Below are 18,795 nucleotides of genomic sequence, written 5' to 3'. Positions count from 1 at the left end.
GCATACTGCGAGCGCATTTTCGTATTTCTTAAGCAAACACCTTTAACGGCGTAAATTATGAGCGCTCACTATTATCAGGTTTTGCAAACCACGTGGTAGGTATAGTACAAAGCGCTAGGGGCGCAGCACAGAGTACTAATCAAGGAAATAATAAAGCGTCAAAGAAACGAACACAAGAAGTGACACGCAGAAGCGCTCACTGACAACTCAGTTAATCAACTGGCGGTAAGAGCTTCTCCCTGTCACTTGTTGCGTTCGTCTCCTTGGCGCTTCATTCCTTCCGTAATAAACACCAACCAGCCCAGCAAAAAGTTCTGTTAAGGACTAATTGCTGTAACTGTGCCTGCGGATGTTTCCTAAACTAAAAAAAAAAGCAGTGGTGCATGCCATGCGTGGTATATGGGCTTGCCGCAGTGTTATATGTCGCATTTGTTTTAACGCGATAGTGTTACAGAGCTTGTTTCGCAGAAATTCCGGTGTCGGCATCAGCGTCGGTGTCGGAGTCAGTGTGGGAGTCGGTTACGGCGTCCTTGGTTTTGAGCGAAAAATCATCAACTTGTCCGTCACCGAAAAATAGAGTAAGATGCAAACAGAATAAATAAAAATCTTCAGGTTCGAGTGAGAATCGAACCCAGGCCGGCTGCGTGGCAAGCAGGTGTTCTATGGCAGAGCGACGCTATTTCTTGAAACTGCTTCGGAAAAAAACGCTATATGAATGTGATGCAGTGGGAAGTGTCTCCTAACCGCATGTAATATTGCGTGGCAGAATCGTAGAATCCAGCCAGGCGTCAAAACATGCGAATTGCGAGACGAGTGGGTGTTTTAAAGGCCCACCCGTTACAAAGCGCTCAGACATCATCATCAGCAGCAGCAGCAAAAGCATCAACAAAGTGGACAGCTGCGTAGGATCGCGTGTTGCCTTGCGAACACGTAGTGGGCCCTCCGCTGATTCGCAAAAGGAAAAAAAATTGGCCGCGTATCTGCGTGCTTCGCTGCAAATGTCGTGTAAAGACGATAAAGAGGCGCTGTGTGAGGTATGGACGCCATCTGGCAATACGTCGGGAAACATGAGTGCTGTGTTGCGTGCTGGTAGTCCCGGCGCAGCAGCAGGCGAAGACCGGCGGTGACCAACGCGACCGGCGGGGACGCCAGCCAGCCCGAAAACGCGGTTTGGCGCGAAGCGCTGAAGCAGAGAAACGTCCGCACTCAACGAGTACTCTCCACACACTCTTTTATTTACACGTCGCCTGGGTAAAACAGGAACGCCAGAGCGGCGCCCACAACCGGCAGCCTGAAGGCCGCCCACAACGCTGTTTTTCATTTTTTAAATTTTTTTTTTTCACCATCCTGGCCTTCTCAAAACTAAAGTTTTTCAACACCAACCCATGGCATTCGTACAGCGCAATACAGAACCGAAACCGAAACGCAACAATGAGCTCGTGCGAAGGGCACGGAGGAAGGCAAATTTCAGCGCAGTCGCATTTTCAGCTTTGTTGAAACAGCGCTCACTAGACCACGACGAAGTAAAAGAAGGCACAGGAGAGGCAGCGCCTGTCCTGTGCCTTCTTTTACTTCGTCGTCGTCTAGTGAGCGCTGTTTCAACAAAGATGAACGCATACCAACTCGCTCAAGCTTCCATTCTTATGCATTTTCAGCGCAGCTTAAGAAACTAGGGTCCTTAAAATTACGTATGTATGCATTTTCTATTAAAGGAACACGCCACCTAATACTTACCTAGTGATGTTGAACCTCAGATATGCATGATATTTACTTTTTGATCGACAACGTTCACAAGTATGAACAGCCGTACCAGTTCAAGACGGCTGGCCCTTGGGCAAGTGGTTCAACTTTGGCCGAGTGGCTGAATCGAGGGACGTGCCGACAAACACAAAGACAGACAGACAGAAAGACAGACCAAAATTTCTGCGTTTAAGTTCCCCAAGAAAGACTATCGTCTTTAATAATTATGTCGTAGTGGGCACTTAACAAGTGTACTTGCATTTCTAGGATACTTTGAAACAGCCAATGTTACGCGCACAGTCGTTCGTTTCCTTACGGCATGGTTGAGGCATGCACGGAGAACCTAAAGCAGGCTAGCAATTGAGAATGCGATGCGCGCGGGGCCTAACTGAGCTATCGCGTCCTGCTCGTGAAGACGAAGCTCAAGCGTCCAAGTTTTCACTTCTACTATTATATCAGTCAAATAAAGCATATGTTCAATTATTGCGATGTTTTACAAAGACTACCGAGCCACAGATGGTTAAGTAGCTAAAACTGCTCGAATTCACAACGCGTTCATTTGGTGAGGGCTTTTCGTCACCTTATGGCCACCTTGAATAATCTATATAGAACATCAGGATGAAGTAGAAGTTACTCTTACAAACCAGTTTACCATCCTGTAATGTTGATTTCTCGTACAGATACCGACGTGCTAATTCATAACATCAGCAACCAGAAGCGAACCAAGCGGTCTTCAAAAAAGTTGAAGTTGCATTTTCATATGCGTGCAAAGCCTAGCGTTATACAGCAAAATGAAGACTTGAAGAAGAGTGCAAACAGGTTACCGACCTTCACAATGCCCGAATACGCGATGATAATTGGGCTTTCGCATCCTCTGTCGATGATGACTTCGCCTGCTGGAAAGGCAACGGGTCTCAGCTGCATCTGCACGAGCAGAAAAATACAAGCGTCATAAAAAAACATGTAGCTAAGTTGTACTGAGAGGAAGAACTCTAACGTACTAAAATAAAAGGGAAGAAAATATGTTTTTCTTTTGTTATTGACACACTTTGCGAATGAAGTGAGGTTTTAATTCGTATAGTTCGCACGAAAGCGTGTTGCTAGAGCATTTTTCTGACATTTTTGCGAGGCGCTTATTCTGTTAGTGGAGAATCCATGGCCCTTTTAAGATCGACAAATCTTTTTCGAAGCCCTTTTTTGAAGCTAACGGACTGGCACACCGGTTACTAGCAGAGGGCAAAATAGGCACTCCCTAGCATTTCTCATTGCATTTCGGTGCACGGTTCTCATAGCATGACAAACGCACTGGACGGCATATCGCTTGTAAGCGGAACGTTAAGACATCCCTTGGTTAGGAAGCAGCGTTCTAGGAAAGGCCGCAGTTTACAATAAATGTCTACGCATCCCTTACACAACTCTCAAAAGAGATTTTGCGCCCGTCAGCATCACTGGTCACCCACCTTCGCCGAGTCTAATGTTTTCAAGTTTACTTTTCTTTTGCGAGCTGATTGATCATTCCTTTCTTAGCCCTACTTAGTACTTTCTCTGTTTAAGTCAGTAATATTTTTGTAATCCGCCGTCATCATTCCTGAACTGCGTTACGTCATATGCAAATCTTAGTTTGCTGAAATACTTTGTTAACCTCTATTCCTGTTTCTTCCCAATCCTGTCGTTTAAATACTTTCTAGTGCCTATGGCTAGTGTCTATGGGAGCTGCAACTCATGGCACTTCAGCCAGCATGAGAATAATGGGTAGTACATAGCTTCGTTCCTTCGGCTCCGTTTGGCTCCGTGTCGCCTGCAGCCACTTTGTCGCAAGACCAAGTTCAGCAAACGTCAGCAGTCCACTTCACCACCTTGACTTCTTTAGGCTCACCAACTCAAATCGACACACGAAGTTCACAACGATTCAATCTTTTATCCGAAACAAAAGCTAAAACACAACAATAAACAAAGCCACGAGTGCGTTTCAAGCCGCAAGCACGAAGATTAGGCAAATCCATGTACTACCCATCATTCCCATGATGGCTGAATGCCGGCAGGGCCAGTGTTCCCTCTAGTAAAAATTACAGGAACCTCTATGCACCGAAGAGCTTAATATCGTCCGTTCATTGCAGACCATTCCAAACGATACAAACACAACGCTGATGGGGTGGCTCTCGACGTTCTGGCCAAGCACGAAAATGAGATCATTGGAATCGAATCGTTACATTACCGCGTTGCTGCAGAATAGAGTACGGAGGCTAAACGTGAGCGCAACCTACCGCGAGGAATTGTCGCACGCTGTCCGAGCCGATCCATGGGATCACGCGGAGCACAGCGATGGGCTTGTAGCTGGCCGGCAAGCTGTTTGGGGCGCATATGACGCCCATCATCTTGTCCTTGAGCGTCTGGTACAGCTCGCGGTGCTGCTGCTCGCTGAAGAAGCCGTCTCGCTGCATCTCGTCCACGTGCGCGGACACGTCGTTCAGGATAGTCTGCGCCGCCTGGCGGCTCTTGAATGCCACCGCTATGCCAGGGAACCGAGACTGGATCTCCACGAGGTTCCGCAGCACGATCAGCCGGTTGTTGGTGGCGCGGCTGCGCGTCTCCAGAGCCAGGTCAGGCGACTTGACGTACTTCCACACGTTCTGCTGCACCTCCTCCTCGCCCGTGATGATGGCTAGCGAGGTCTCGTATGCAGCGTAGATGATTTTGTCGAGGTGCCGATGGATGACGTTTATCACCCAGTTCTGTACCACCTGCGTTTCCGCGGAGTTGAAAATGCCACTTTTAGACATTGTTTATATGCGTTCCGAAAGAATGCCTACGTTTGAGCGAAAGAACAAGCACGTCGCGCGTATCGGTCGTTGGTGATTGTGTCGGGAGACGCCTGAATGGGTCGAAGGCCAACAAAATTTAGAAAGGCGCTACAGTTCAACATTTAATATGTTCAACACGAAAAATTGGAGCAACTACGCATTAGTGGTGCGAAGACTGAGGAAGCGGCGGAGCTAGTGGCGTTGCCCTCCTCCTTACCCTCCTCCTCATCCTAACCTTCCCTTCCCATCCCTTGCTACTATCGAAGACTGTGCACCCTCTCACCTCCTCCTCTCCTTCATCGTCACCCTCACTTGCCTTTCCCACCCCTTGCTATACTATACTATACATGGCTATGCTTGCCGTCTCTCTTTTCTATCTCTTTTGTGTTTCTTTGCATCTCTTTCGCCCTGTCTATTTCTTCCTCTCCATTTCTATCTTTTTCTATTTTTCTTTTTCCTTTTCTTTCTATTTGTCGCTTTCTCTCTCTCTCTCCGTATTCGTTCTCACCTATCTTTTATTTATTTCTTTCCTTTCTTTCTCTCTTTCTCTCTCTATCTATTTCTTTCTCTGTCTTTCTATATTTTTCTCCCTTTCTCTCTGTACTTGTTATCTCGCTTTGTATCTTTTTCTCTCTTGATTTCTTCTTTCTCTTCATTTCTCTCTTTGTCTTTCTTTCTATATCTTTCTCTCTCTGTAACCGTTCCCTCGCCCATCAGAGTTCCTGCATTGCCCGCCGGACAAATCGGCGCATGCGTTCTAAGAGCGAAGCAGAAGATGAAGAAGAGGACGAAGAGAGCACGTGTCGGTTCACGATGATGATAGTTTTCTGATTCAGCAGACACATTACGCCCTGCTTAAACAGCTCGGTTGTTAAAGTATTGTTTGAAACTCTTCTGTGATGACTTTCGCCATCAGGATTCCTGATTAGAAGACGAAGTAAAGTTCAAAGCACCATTCTTAAGTTTTGTGCTGAAATTTTCCCACGAAAGCCAGCATTGTTTCTCTTTCTCGGTATTTCGGCCGCATTAGCCGAGCGAAATTTCGAAACACTAGTTACGTTGGGTCTCTGAACTCCTTAAAGGATAACACGCTGATTGAGAGCTACGCTAATCCTGGGAAACGCCGTCAAAATATATGACGCCAAGACGAGTCGGTGCCGCACCACAAAGATGGTGCGGCCACCTGCACTTTATTTTTGCTCGTTATCTCACCTAACATGCATGCTCTCGCGTAAAGGGCCCCTCGCCAGGTTTGACAATTTTGAGCTAACAAGCGCAATGCATACACTGGGCGTTCACGATCACGTCTCCCAGAATTTGCAACGCTACGCGCCGCGGAAATGGGTCAAATTTCAAGGTGAACGCTGCTTGCACTTCCTCTCGCGGGCGCGCGCTTTAGAGAATGAGGGGATGACGTACATGAGAAAATGGCCCTACGTAGATGGTAGTGCTAAGACGTCGCTCCTCTACGTAAACGACTGTGCTCTGACGTCGCCAACAGTAGCACGTGACGCTGCGATAATTATTTGACACGACATGTGTAGTTTGTGTAATTTGTTGCTTGAATAGATTAATAAAATTTGAGAGAAATAATGAGACACACAAAGGGAATGTGTGCGTCTCTTTCATTTTTTTTCGTGAATTGCAGCGAGATGTGGGGCTAATGTGCCTCCCTTTCCCATGCGTTTGTGTCCCCGCGGTTAGCGCATCGAGCAGACGCCAGCCATGGAAACGAAAGTAATGTTCTGGCGCGTTCGAGCACTCATTATGCTCGTTTATTCTACCGCGTCCAAGTAAACGTTAATGCGGCACTGGCTATGATACCGCCACTCTCGTGCCCGTACGAATGTCTCAACTTTCATGCCCGTCCCGCAGAAACAGGCAGTACACACCAAAGAACGCTGACAAAACGCCCATGGCCGCTACATAAAAAAAAAAAAATAGCGGCCGTGCAACGCCGCTCGCGTGCTCGGGCTGGCTCGGGTACGTCATGCGCACGTGACCATGCATGCGCATGACGTGTTCATGCGTATATGTCAAGTGAAGGGCGCAGGGAAGGGATTTCGCTTGCGAAGGCTACACGGGGCGAGTGGCAAGGGTTTGAAACTCGCCTCCTCGCATCATGGTTTCGCGCCGCTACAAATTATTGTTTTTCTGAGCTCGTATTGAACCGATTTGAAAAATTTTTGCGGCATACCGCTCTTCATTCAGCATACAACTTCCAGCGTCTAACTAAAATTTGCTATGTGGCCTGGTGAGGGGCCCTTTAAAGAGTGATTCTTTGGTATTGTGAAAGAGTAATTCCCCAACCGCAGAGAAATCGTTCTTTTTAGTGTCACTTTACGCACAAGACCACGCGCGCTCTCCCTTCTCCCAGAGAAAGAGAGGGGAGATGGCGCGTGTTCTTCAGGTATTTTCTTTCGTGACTCTTATGTAGGCACTTTGGGAGATAAAGCACTCACACAAAAGCCGCATTTCTCCGCTGCAGGCGCTTCTCGGAGTGATACTCCCTACGCCCATTGAGTTTTGTTCTTTATCAAATCTTCTCACTGAATGCATGCATTACCTAGAGCAATAGAAAGTGAAGAATAGGAGGTGGGGCTCACCATGTCATTAAACCCCAGAGCTTGTGGAAGCTAGCCGACGCGAAAAGAGACAGCGTCCGTTTGGCAGTGATGCCCGCCTCTTGAAGGTGTGGTAACGAAGCAGTTTAATGTTCTATCTCGTCCGATAATGAAACTATTGAAAAACTGTTTCACTAAAATGCTGCTGGCACCTTGGAACTGGCAAATGGGAATCATAACGTGGAATTGAGTTTGGTGAGAGCCCTTCAAGCTGCTCTTTCCACCGAGGTCTCGCAGTTTCTCGCTCATTCTCCAGCCATCTCCGTGTAGTGGGTGATGGGAAGTAGTCAGTCATATATCACCCAGTATTTCACAGTTTTACTATGTTTACGTTAAACCGGGAAGAAAACGGCATTTCGACACGAGAGCCTCACGAGACCAGTAATGTGTACATGGAGCAGTAGTTTCCTATTGCTCCAAGTCTTGGTTCGCATGAATTCATCCATAGATATTCAATGTAAATAAGAAGCCTGCAATGCAGCAGTGCTTACTTTAAGAGAATGTTTTGTGCTGTCCAATAAATGTTTCCGTCGTGAAAAGCCGGAAATGCGGTCTGAATGTCTTTTAGCGTCCGTACGCATGTGTTTGGTGTAGCTTTGGCAAAAACATGGCGGCTAATGGCCGCTTCACTCAAAGTGGTTTTTCAAGGCTCATTCAAACAGGCTCTTGAATTTACCTTAAGGTAAATTTTCGGAATGAAGAGGATTCATACATGGAAGCGTTAGGGTGCGCAAACAAAGACACATTCAAAAAACCCGGTACACAGGGCAAGCGCTTGTTCCAAGTGGCTTTGTCCTATTTACGTACTTTTGTGAAAGTGCCTGCTTACTTGAGCACCCTGGTACTTCCAAGTATGCATACCACACTAGGCCTCAACAACGAGTTCTATGGGGATACCAATACGCGTGTTTCCGCTAAATGGGTCGAAGCTCCTAAAAAGAATTTACCATAATTTCTCAAGAATGAAGCCAACTTATTGTTCGCAGTCATCTTGACCAACTCGGAGTAGCTTTTAAAGTTAGCTGAGGTAAACAATTAATAAATAATTAACCACCTTTTAAAGGTTACTTGTAAAGGTTACTTTTGAAGTTACAATGTTCGATGCTGAAGTTGTGGTGAGTAATTTTTAACACCCAAGCACTTTTGTGCAAAAACATTTACTATGGTTCTAAGCAGGCCCGTCGCCAGGGGAGGGGGGGGAGGGGCCCTAGGGGCCCGGGACCCCCCGAAGTTTCGGTGAAGTAGGTGTTTTTACCAAAAATAAATAATAAAATAGGTGTTTTTCTCAAAAAGTCAAGGTTTTCAGCAAGTGCCACCCCCCCCCCCCCCCCCCCCCCCCCACCGAAAAAAATTTCTGGCTACGAGCCTGGTTCTAACGTTTCCGAGGTTGCAAGGAAAATGCAACCTCGGAAGTATTTGAATAATTTGTACAAGGCTAGGTAGTTGCGTACAACCATATTTGTGTCCTCAAACAAGCATCTATAGAGCCATCGGTGCTACTCGCAGATAAAAGGCGCGCACAGACCGCAAACAAGATTGATTAACGGTGGCGTTGGATACATCGCCATCCGCTGCTGAGGCTTTTGCACTGTTGTGGGAAATCTCCTTTGCAGCCTTTATTAGCGCACTGCGCGATACCGTCCCCACATGGCGTACGTAAGAACAGTTCAAGCACTCCAGCCTCAGACCCACTTCTCCTCTTCTTCGTCTTTCAGTCCGTCCAGCACGCAATTTCTACATCCTCCGCCCCGACAAATTTACTTGCATAATTCTAGTGGCGATAGTAGTTGTATCGGCCTCGTAATCTCCGCGCTGTTTGCTAATCTGATTCTTCATGCTCTAACGTGTCCATCAGTACCCTCGTATACCTTACTAATCCTTCCTATTTTCCAGAATGTTATTGGGACTTTGTCATCACGTATCAATACAATGTCATCAATACTTAAGGTGATTTCTTTCCCCTTATCTTTGCTGAAGTGGGCACTTCTAAGAGCTAGCAGGTAGTCCTTGTACCAGCGGTTCCAGAAAGCGGTTAACCTACGTTGACGGTCTTTCCAAAGGCGCAGTGTGTCTGTGCGCTTCATTGCTGTTACGTGAACTTCATGGTGAGGAAGGACTGTTAGTCGTCCAAGTGCTAGAAAATGAGCTGGTGTAAGAAATTCAAGCTCTTTAGCATCAGCAGAAACATATGTTAATGGTCTAGAATTGACCACTGCCTCGACTTCTGCTAAAACTGTGCTCAGTTGCTCAAAGTTGAAGCTACCTTTCCCTAACGTTCTCCGGAGGCAGCCTTTAACCGTTCGTATCATCCTTTCCCAGAAGCCTCCCCACCAGGAAGCACGCTCAGCAATAAATTTCCACGTAATATGACTCATCGCACAAAAGTTCTGTACTTGCGCGTCTCATAAGATCTCGTATATAGACTTCAATTCCCTGCTAGCTGCTTTAAACGTTAGAGCATTGTCGGAATATAAAACACTTGGTATTCCACGCCGTGCGACAAAACGACGAAAAGCCAGCATAAATGAATTGACAGTCATATCACTACATAATTCTAAATGAACAGCTCTAACTACTGCACATGTAAAAACAACAATATAGGCTTTCTCTGCGAAATCACCTTTCACAAACACAGGCCCGGCAAAGTCGACGCCGCTGACTTGAAATGGCTGTGACTGGGACACTCTGACTTTGGGAAGAGGTGCTGTCGGTGTCGAAATAGCATTAAGTCGAAATCGCGCACACACAACACATTTACTAATCACTTTCTTGACACACTGACGCCCCCTAAGAAGCCAGAACCTTTCACGTAGTTCAGCGAGCGTAGCACTAACACCACCATGAAGAATGCGTCGATGCATGTCGTTCACAATGAGGTGCGCGCAGTGCTGGTCTGGTGGTAGCAGTGCTGGGAATTTCACGTCGTCCGAAGTCGTTGCATTGTCGAGGCGAGTTTTGATGCGAAGGATGCCCCTTTTGTCCAAGAACGGATGAAGGTCTCGTATGCGCGAACTTTTCTCAAGTGTCCTGCCATTAGATAGTGCAACGATGTCTTTATCGAATGCCCGCAACTGCATGGTTTTAAGCCATACTTCTTCGCTTGCTTGTATTTCTTGAGCACGTAGGGGGCCTTCCCTTTGTGGGTGGGTGTTCTTGCGACAATTGTGTATAAACCTCTTGACCCATGCTGTTATACGAACAATCTTCTGCCAGCTACTGTACTTGTTCGTGTCTAGTATGGGCTATAATATTGTACAGTTAGACACCAATACGATCTCCATTTGTTCTTTCGCTTCGATTAATGTAGCTTTAGAATTAGCGGCCTCGTCTTCTCTCTTTGGCCATGTTTCCGGAGCTGCCGCTAGCCAATCGGGGTCATACCACCACAAGTTACTCTCTGAGAATCCGGGCTGACAAACCTCTTGTCACAAGGTCGGCTGGGTTGTTCTTCCCTGTACAGTGACCCCAGCAACTTGGTTCTGTATGAGCTTGAATTTCAATGACCCGGTTACAGACAAACGGCTTCCACTTTGTTGCTATAGACTGTATCCAGCACAGGCAGATGTTGGAATCAGTCCAACAGTAGTATGGAGTGCTCCGTGGTAGTGTGTCTCTTAGAAATGCCGTTAACCTAGCTCCGAGGCAAGCCGCTACTAATTCAAGTCTTGGCAACGTCAGCTGTTTTAGCGGAGCAACTCTTGCTTTGGCTAGAAGCTGCTGGATGAAGGTTCTTCCAGATGCGTCTTCTGCTCTCAAATACGCGACAACCCCGTATGCATGAGGGCTCGCGTCAGTAAATACATGTAGTTGGTATCGTGTATGATCACCTTCAAGATCATTGAAAGATCGTCGGCTGATGGAGAAGTCTTTAAGATATCCTATTTCTGCAACCCATTTGCACCATTCATCGCTCAGCGGTTGAGGCAGCGACGTATCCCAGTTTAGACCTTGGGTCCAGATTCTTTGAAAGAGCATTTTGGCTCGTATGGTGAATGGTGATAAGAAACCCAACGGATCGAAAATCCGGGAGGTAGTCTGAAGTACGACTCGCTTGGTACGACTCGAAACGCCCAGCACTAAGTCATCGACGTAAAAGCTCTTTTTGAGCTTTGCGGCTGTTTCTTCGAACAGTGGTGCGACGTGGTTAAAGTGGTACTGCATAGTAGCAGCCAAAAGAAACGGACTCGACGTTGTTCCGAACGGCACTCTAGTCATTCTTGTTTCTTGTATTCTTGGTAGTGGTTTCCCCAAACAAGGCACCTCCTCGAACCAAAGGAAACGAAGTGCGTCTCGATCTTCAGGTCTTATGTAAATCTGTAAGAACGCCTTCTGCACGTCGGCGGTTATGCCATATACTTCCAAACGGAACGAGATAAGCATTTTGAGAAGGTTTGCGTTAAGGTTTGGCCCTTTTTCATTCAAAGAATGTTCCCCTGCTCCATGGGGAGAGGCGTCGAAGACAACTCGGAGTCTTGTCGTTGTAGAGGTTTCGCGGATCACTTCATGATGAGGCATATAGTAGACCTGTTCATGTGTCAAGTTATCAGTGTCGATCTTCTCGGCATGTCCGTCTTTCTCGTACTGCCTAATAGCTTTGTCATATGCTTCGAGTGTTTCTTTCTTCTGTGAAAGCCTGCGTACTAAAGAGTGCAATCGTGAAATGGCGACTTTGCGATTATCAGCCAAGTTGCACTCTGCCGTTTTCCAAGGTAGCGCCACTTCATAACGCCCATTTCGGAAACCGATTGTGTCAGTGAACCTTCTTAAGACGACGTCGTCTTGCTTCAGAAATGGCTCTTCAACAATACCAATGGCATCCAGCTCCCAAAACCGTTGTAATGGGTAAGAGATGTCCTCCTTCTCGTGCACGTCAGTTCGCAGCACGCAGATATTGCTGCAGGTATATTGGCTGGTTTGTCCCTCGACGGACGACGGTCCTTGCAGAGTCCACCCCATTCTCGTGTTAATGGCAATTAATGCTCTGGTGTCCGAGTCCCACCGTACTTCGCTGTTCTTGGGCATTAGCTTCCACAGCTGGTCGGATCCAATGAGAAGACTTACCCCGGGTTCGCAAGTGACGCTCGGGAAAACAACTGCATCTGCTAATGGTTTGCCTTCTGCTACGATGAGTTGCAGAAATATTTGTTTGTGGGGCTTCGATCATGTCGTCACAGATGAAAGGAACGACAACAGCCTCCATTTCTACTGATGTGTTGTCGTGTTGGTTCCGAAGCAAAAAGCTGACGACCTTTGCGCGTCGGGTGAGTTCCGATCGCCCTCGTCCAAATGTGCTGATCACCAAATCGATCTCCCGTATCGGTGTTAGCCTCAGCTTCTTACTAACGTCTTCTCGTACAAACGTTCTCTGACTGCCGTTGTCGAAAACGCCGCGTATGTAACAGTATCGTGTCGTTGTCGTCATCCACGCTCGAAACGTCTGAAGGAGAACTTCGGCGTTAAGTCCAGCAGTTGCGCCGTTCGTAGCAACATGCATAGCAGCGTCAGAAGTATTTCCAGTTGCCCCCGCGGTACACATTGTAGATGCACGACGACGTTTGCATACTTTGCATTGTACTCTGCGGCGGCAGTCGCGTGCCAGGTGTCCTTTTGCAGTACACTTGTAGCAACGACCATCCGCTGTGAGCAAATTGCGCTTCTCTGCTACGCTGAGGTGGCTAGTGCATTCCTCAGCAATGTGGTCAGTTGCCGGACAGAAGACGCAGGGCGCGGAAGAAACGTTTGTCCCGTTATGAAGCACCCTGGCAGAGGGAGGCGACAAAGGCTTTTGGGAGCTCTGAGTAACATCGCTACGAGTGTTCATGAACCCTGGACTCGAGATCTGTGCGCTTCTCTCACGGCACTCCACTTCGATCCGAAGAAAGTGCAGCAAACGCCCCATCTCCTCGTGCGAAGATTGTGTACTGCAGGCGTCAGTTGAAACGGAACGTGACTCCCTGCTCTCCTGTTTATAGTAGTCAACTACTATGTCAGCAGGGATAACTTTCAGCAGTACTTCGCTCAGCATGGCTGCGTATGAGACTGCGCTAACTCCAAGGTTCGCGAGTCCTCTCTGGTTCACTTGTACTTCGTCGTACAGCTTCCGCAAGGCTGATACGTCGCTCGACGACCTGACGGGTTTTAGTGTGCGGAGCCTCTCCAGGTGCTTGTGCTCGATTAGCTTCGCGTTCCCAAATCTTTGTTTTAATATTTCAAGTGCGTCGCGGTAAGATGAATCTGTGACCTGAATTCCGGCGACGGCTTGAGCAGCGGCTCCGTCGAGTAACGACACAAGATAGTGGAACCTATCCGTGTTGGACAAGCTCGGGTTATCGTGCACGGAGTGCCGAAACATGTCCCAAAACGGCTGCCATCGAGTTAAACTGCCGTCAAAGCGCAAAAGTTCTAACTTGGGCAATCGTGCACCAAACTCACGTTGAGGTCGCGTCGGTTCCCTCTCCGAGGTCGCTGGTGGGTCCTCCTCAGTAGTGGTTACAGGCGGATGCGCCGTCGAAGCCGGTGAGGAGACCTTGAGCCTGTTCATGTGGTGTTCGAGCAGGGCCAAAGCGCTGGTAGCAGCGTCTTCATATTCCATAACGGAATCGTAGTCTTCTGCCACCTGCTCGTCTGTCAGGAAGGTTTCCAACTCGGCGTTCAGCGCAGCTAACTCCGTCTGGACCGCCTTTAACCGGCTGTGGAGGACGTGAAACGTCGAGAGCTCGAACTGGTCTGACTTTACGAGCTGATTTACCTCATTCACAATCCTCGTACTCTGGGATCGACGCGAAGCCCGCTTGTTCTTGGCACGCTCCATGACGGTCTGGTTGCAAGAAGAGACTCAGTGCAAGAAGTCTGGTTGCAAGAAGTCCCAGATCGGAAGCGACAGCTCGTGGGATGAAGGCCGCGGCTTCACGAGTCTTCGGCACCCAAATGTTGTGGGAAATCTCCTTTGCAGCCTTTATTAGCGCACTGCGCGATACCCTCCCCACATGGCGTGCGTAAGAACAGTTCAAGCACTCCAGCCTCAGACCCACTTCTCCTCTTCTTCGTCTTTCAGTCCGTCCAGCACGCAATTTCTGCATGCCCCTCTACATGCCTTTCCACCGCAAGAGCGCCGACACAGCAAGACTATGAATGTTTTATTTGTGGTGTATCTAATGGTTGTATTCAATATATTTCTGGTAAAGAGGGAAACCTAGTTCACTGCGATCAATCCACCTGCGTTTGTCAAGGCTTTTTGATGACTTGGTTGCGTACACCGTCAACCATTCGTTCGTATTCATGTCGCTTCATCCAGTTGCCTAGTAACGTGGTACTTTATCAAATGTCGCGAACTTTTACTGCTTACAGAAAAAATCAGAACAGCAGTACTTATTCTAGAGCGCAGCTCTTAGGCGCCCGTTCCTGCGTTCAGTGGCGTCGCCATCACCGTTGCCCTCAGTGGAGTAACCGATAGACATGAAAAAATAAAATGAGAAGAAAATACACAGGATACAATGTGATTTGAACTCGGGCCCTCTTCGTGGCAGTCGAGTATTCTACCACAGAGCCACGCTCATGCTATAAGCTCATTTACAAAACTACACAGACCATACAGACTATACAGACTATACAACACTATACAAAATATACAAGACTATACAAACTACACAAGACTATACAGGCGTCATGTCGAGCAAAGAATCGCGTTAACCTATGTAATGTAGCATGGCGGGAGAGTAAAATAACAACCAGTCATCGCACATTGCTAATTGCGCAACGAGTGTGTGGTTTAATGCTTCCTACCCACTGCCAAGCACTCACGCATAATTCTTGATCGTCATCAGCGGCATGCAGCATCGATAAAGTGCACATAATACCTTACAGATGTGTAGCGGGTACCTCGCTTATCCGCAGAAAGACGAATAATAATGTAGTGGGTGCCGTCCTACTTCACAAAAATTATGATTTATAGCGTAGTGGATACGTTGCATGTCTACTTGTATTAGTTGGTCAAGAGAAATTGAAACGGGCTCTAGAAAGACCGCTCTTGCAGCTTTCCATGGGACTGTGCTGCGTGTTCCGCGCAGGCGTGGCGTTTTAGAGCGCAGCTCTTAGGCGCCTGTTCCGGCGTTGAGCGGCGTCGCCGTCGGCGTCGGCGTAACCGATAGAGAGAACGAGGTCAAAAGAGCGAACGCGTAGCACTCGAGCGCTGGCAGTTTCTGTTGCAATATGTAAATAATGTTCCATTGGTACGACTGGCAAAGCGCAAACTTCAAACACAGTTCAGAATTCGCATTAGGCGATATCGTAATCGTCTGTGAATTTTTTCTTGATTGTTATTTCGATAATAATATTACCTACTACTCCCAACTGAGCGCTTCAGTTTAAAAGAATAATTTGAAGGTTGCCTAAATTTATCACAATTATACGTTTCATTATTATGAAATTTTAGTTACATCGATCATTGATAAAAAACAATACTTTAGTGCACTTCAAAATTGCTCAAAAGTTACCACGAGGGCAGCGCGCAATAGAGCGAAGAATATAAGAACAGTTATATTTCTTCAAAGTCTGGCCCTAGTTAGAAGAAACGTCCCGTGTATGTTTCACTAAACACGCGTATTATCATGGTGCCAGCTTTTATGCGATGTTTTGTGTTTTCGAACTATACCGGGAGATTGAAAATTGTGACGCATCCATGTGAGGAAGCCATTTTCTTCTCTAGGTAGAAGTAAGTGCTCCTTTTTGATAATGAAAGTTGTTCTGTTTCTACAGCTAAAATGGCTCCTTGGGCGAGTTGGTACGACATCACATAAAAACAGAGCAAAAGACAGCGGACCAGTAAAAGGAGGACACAAACGACAGCCCTGACTTACAAGGTTTACTTGTCACAACCGCGCAATATATACTTGCGTAGTGTATAAGAAAAAAAGAAGAACCGATAAAAACTATAAAAGACAAAGCATCTACGCTGTCACGATGTCGTCACCGTGACAGCGTCAATTTCTTTCTGTGATAAAGTAATCGAAGGCCTTCTGACGCACACGCTGCCTAGGCTAGCCGCCTCTGAAGCCTCACAAATTTCGCGTATCAGCTGGGCCCGATCACGTTTGACCACAGCACAACGCTGGAAGTCGGGAACGCAGCCACAGCCCTGGCAGTGAATGCCGCGGTGGCAAGGAACAGCTGAATAAACACTGCGAGCGCGCTCCTTCAGCCCCTCATTCGACACCGACCCGTTTAGCCGATGTACTATCTCTTCCCGCAGGACGCGGTAGGGCATACACCTTCAATGCCAGGACCAAACTTCTTCCGGTGTTTGGTCTGGTACGCTCGATCTTCCTGGGTACCAGGATTGACGGCCCTGCACAACTTAGCCAGCTTCTCTGGAGCAGAAAAAAACACATCGACTTGGCATCTGCCGGCTACTTTTTTGAGGTAGTGGGCAACGCCGTGGATATAGGGAATGATTTTCATCACGTACATTTTCAGCCTTCCTTCTTTTTTTTATGCTGCGGAAGTATATATTAGATGGTTGTGACAAATGAACCTTGTTGTAAGTGAGCGCTGCCGTCTGCGTCCTCTTACTGGTCGTTTTTATCCGAAATACTGCGGCTACGCACATCTCCATCAGTTCACGTGGGACTAGTGAGTATTGTCATGCCGCTCACCTCGATGTACTTGACGGCGTGAACGAGGCGCACCGACACAGCCAGGATGAAGACGACAGTGAGGATAGTTAGGTACTTGCCACCAGGACCAGACAGGAAGTAGATGGTGAACTGCAGGATAAACACGAACACGCACGTTGCCACCAGCCCGAGGTCCAGCTTGTTGTAGTTGTCGAGCCGCACGAAGCGGTGGCCGTAAGCTGTTATCTGCAGCACCAAGTAGTAGTAGGTATAAAGGACACATACCGTTATTCAAAATTAAGAATCGGCACCACCCGTGCCGATGCTAGATGCAATAGAACAAACATCTACGCAACAGAAGATATCCTGGCGTGCTGTATCTTTGTTCGACTACTCTTTGTTCGTATTTCATGGGCTGTCCTTAAAAGCCGGAAAGAATCATTAGGCAGCATGTACGTCGTCCCAAAAATTTCTATCAGTCGATTAAGTATGTCCTCTACGACGTGACGAAGCGCACTTGGCCCTAACGAGAATATTAAAGATTTTGCATAATTGAACTTAGTTAATTGACTAATTAAGCGCAATTTAGAAATACCATAACGAGCGCCACATGACGGTACACCATATGCCGTTGGTTTGATTCAGTTGCGGTTAACCACTATTTTTTTAATATTTGGGTGTAGTTACGTGAAACACCTTGTATACTTAGTCACTGTGATTGTTTGATACGGAACTACATTGCTGTTTTACTTAGATATCTTGATTTTCCTAGTTTGGGTCCCCGTAAACTTTATTCACTGTTACAAATCGCTAGGTAATCGGATCTATAAGTGGCAATAGCGTGAATAGCAGTAGTATTCTGCGACGCTTTGTGTCATTATAGTACATCTTAGACGTTTCTGAGCTGCACAAGTTCTCTCGGAGAAGAAATGTTAAAAGATTGAAGGTTATTGAATATGTTGATAACGAACGCTTTACGCCAGCAGATAAGTACTGTGAAAAGTCACTGCAGTTTTATGTCCAGCAGGTATCCACGATGCGTCACAAAAAATATCGCTACTGTCGTTGCTGTTGCTGTGCACTTGTCGGGTGATCCGTAAGTTATGGCAGCGATACTCAACAATTACAAAACGTGACAAGCAAAAACCACTGACAGCGCACCGCATAAACATTCCCAGAATTTGGGGACATCTGTACGTGGCGCCATCTCTCGGCGACAGCAACAGTGTCCTGCCTTAACTGAATTAGAACTAGACGAGAAAAAAAAATCTGACGAAGAAGGCTAGTTACTAAAAAGGACTCCCGGTTATATGTAGCAGAGACCCATTGTAACATTCTGGCAAAATCGCAGTACCGCACTACAAAGCGTGTGGCTTCCCCAGGACAATGAACACCGCCCATCAAAAACACAAGTATTAAACACTCTGGGAATCCGCGTTGATTGTAGTGAGACACTGTAGTTTTACCAGAATGTTCAAATAAGTCTCTGCTGTATAGATGCGGGAGTCCTTTTTGGTAACTAGCTTTTTCGTCAAATATGATTTTTTCGCCTATTTTTCATTCAGTTGCGGCAGGCCACGGCTGTCACCAACGAATGATGGCGCTACGTGCACATGGCCCCATATCCTGGTTATGGAGCTGTCATGCTAAGCAGCCAAAGCCATACCAATAGGTTGTTTCGGAATGATATACTTTCAGCAAGGAACACAACCTTCGCGATTCTAACAAATGTTTAATTAAAATAAACAAAAGTTGTTCCCAGCTAAGAAATTTTTAAGCAAGCATTTTTGTACATAGGCGTTTGCTGCTTCATTATATTGTTCTACAATAACGAAGTTGCAAATGTATCGAAATATCTCAAGATACAATTGGGAAGTATCGTATCGGATACAATAAATCCGGTAGAATCTTTATCTGTATCAAAAATACTTCTTGCCCAATATCTGGTATCGTATCGCGATAGAATTTCAAAGTATCTTTGCCAAGCCCTGTTGCAGTCCAGGGATTACCGAAACTCAG

General features: G+C 46.9%; 1 protein-coding gene across 1 annotated transcript in view; it reads right to left on the bottom strand.

The window, feature by feature from the left end:
• The window catches only part of LOC119395085 (sodium/hydrogen exchanger 10-like), a 72,779-nt gene that overhangs the window by 22,047 nt on the left and 31,937 nt on the right, over nucleotides 1-18,795 (bottom strand). Inside the window, exons 13-15 of the mRNA XM_037662377.2 lie at nucleotides 16,816-17,022; nucleotides 4,005-4,481; nucleotides 2,569-2,664 (exon numbers count right to left, since the gene is read on the bottom strand). Of these exons, the coding sequence (XP_037518305.1) occupies nucleotides 2,569-2,664; nucleotides 4,005-4,481; nucleotides 16,816-17,022 (780 nt within the window). The remainder of the gene's footprint in view (nucleotides 1-2,568; nucleotides 2,665-4,004; nucleotides 4,482-16,815; nucleotides 17,023-18,795) is intronic.

This window comes from Rhipicephalus sanguineus, chromosome 5 (genome assembly GCF_013339695.2).
Source record: "Rhipicephalus sanguineus isolate Rsan-2018 chromosome 5, BIME_Rsan_1.4, whole genome shotgun sequence".
In the NCBI taxonomy this organism is placed as follows: domain Eukaryota; kingdom Metazoa; phylum Arthropoda; class Arachnida; order Ixodida; family Ixodidae; genus Rhipicephalus; species Rhipicephalus sanguineus.
The sequence above is the reverse complement of the archived record's forward strand: the minus strand, read 5'-3'. Positions and strand labels throughout refer to the sequence as shown.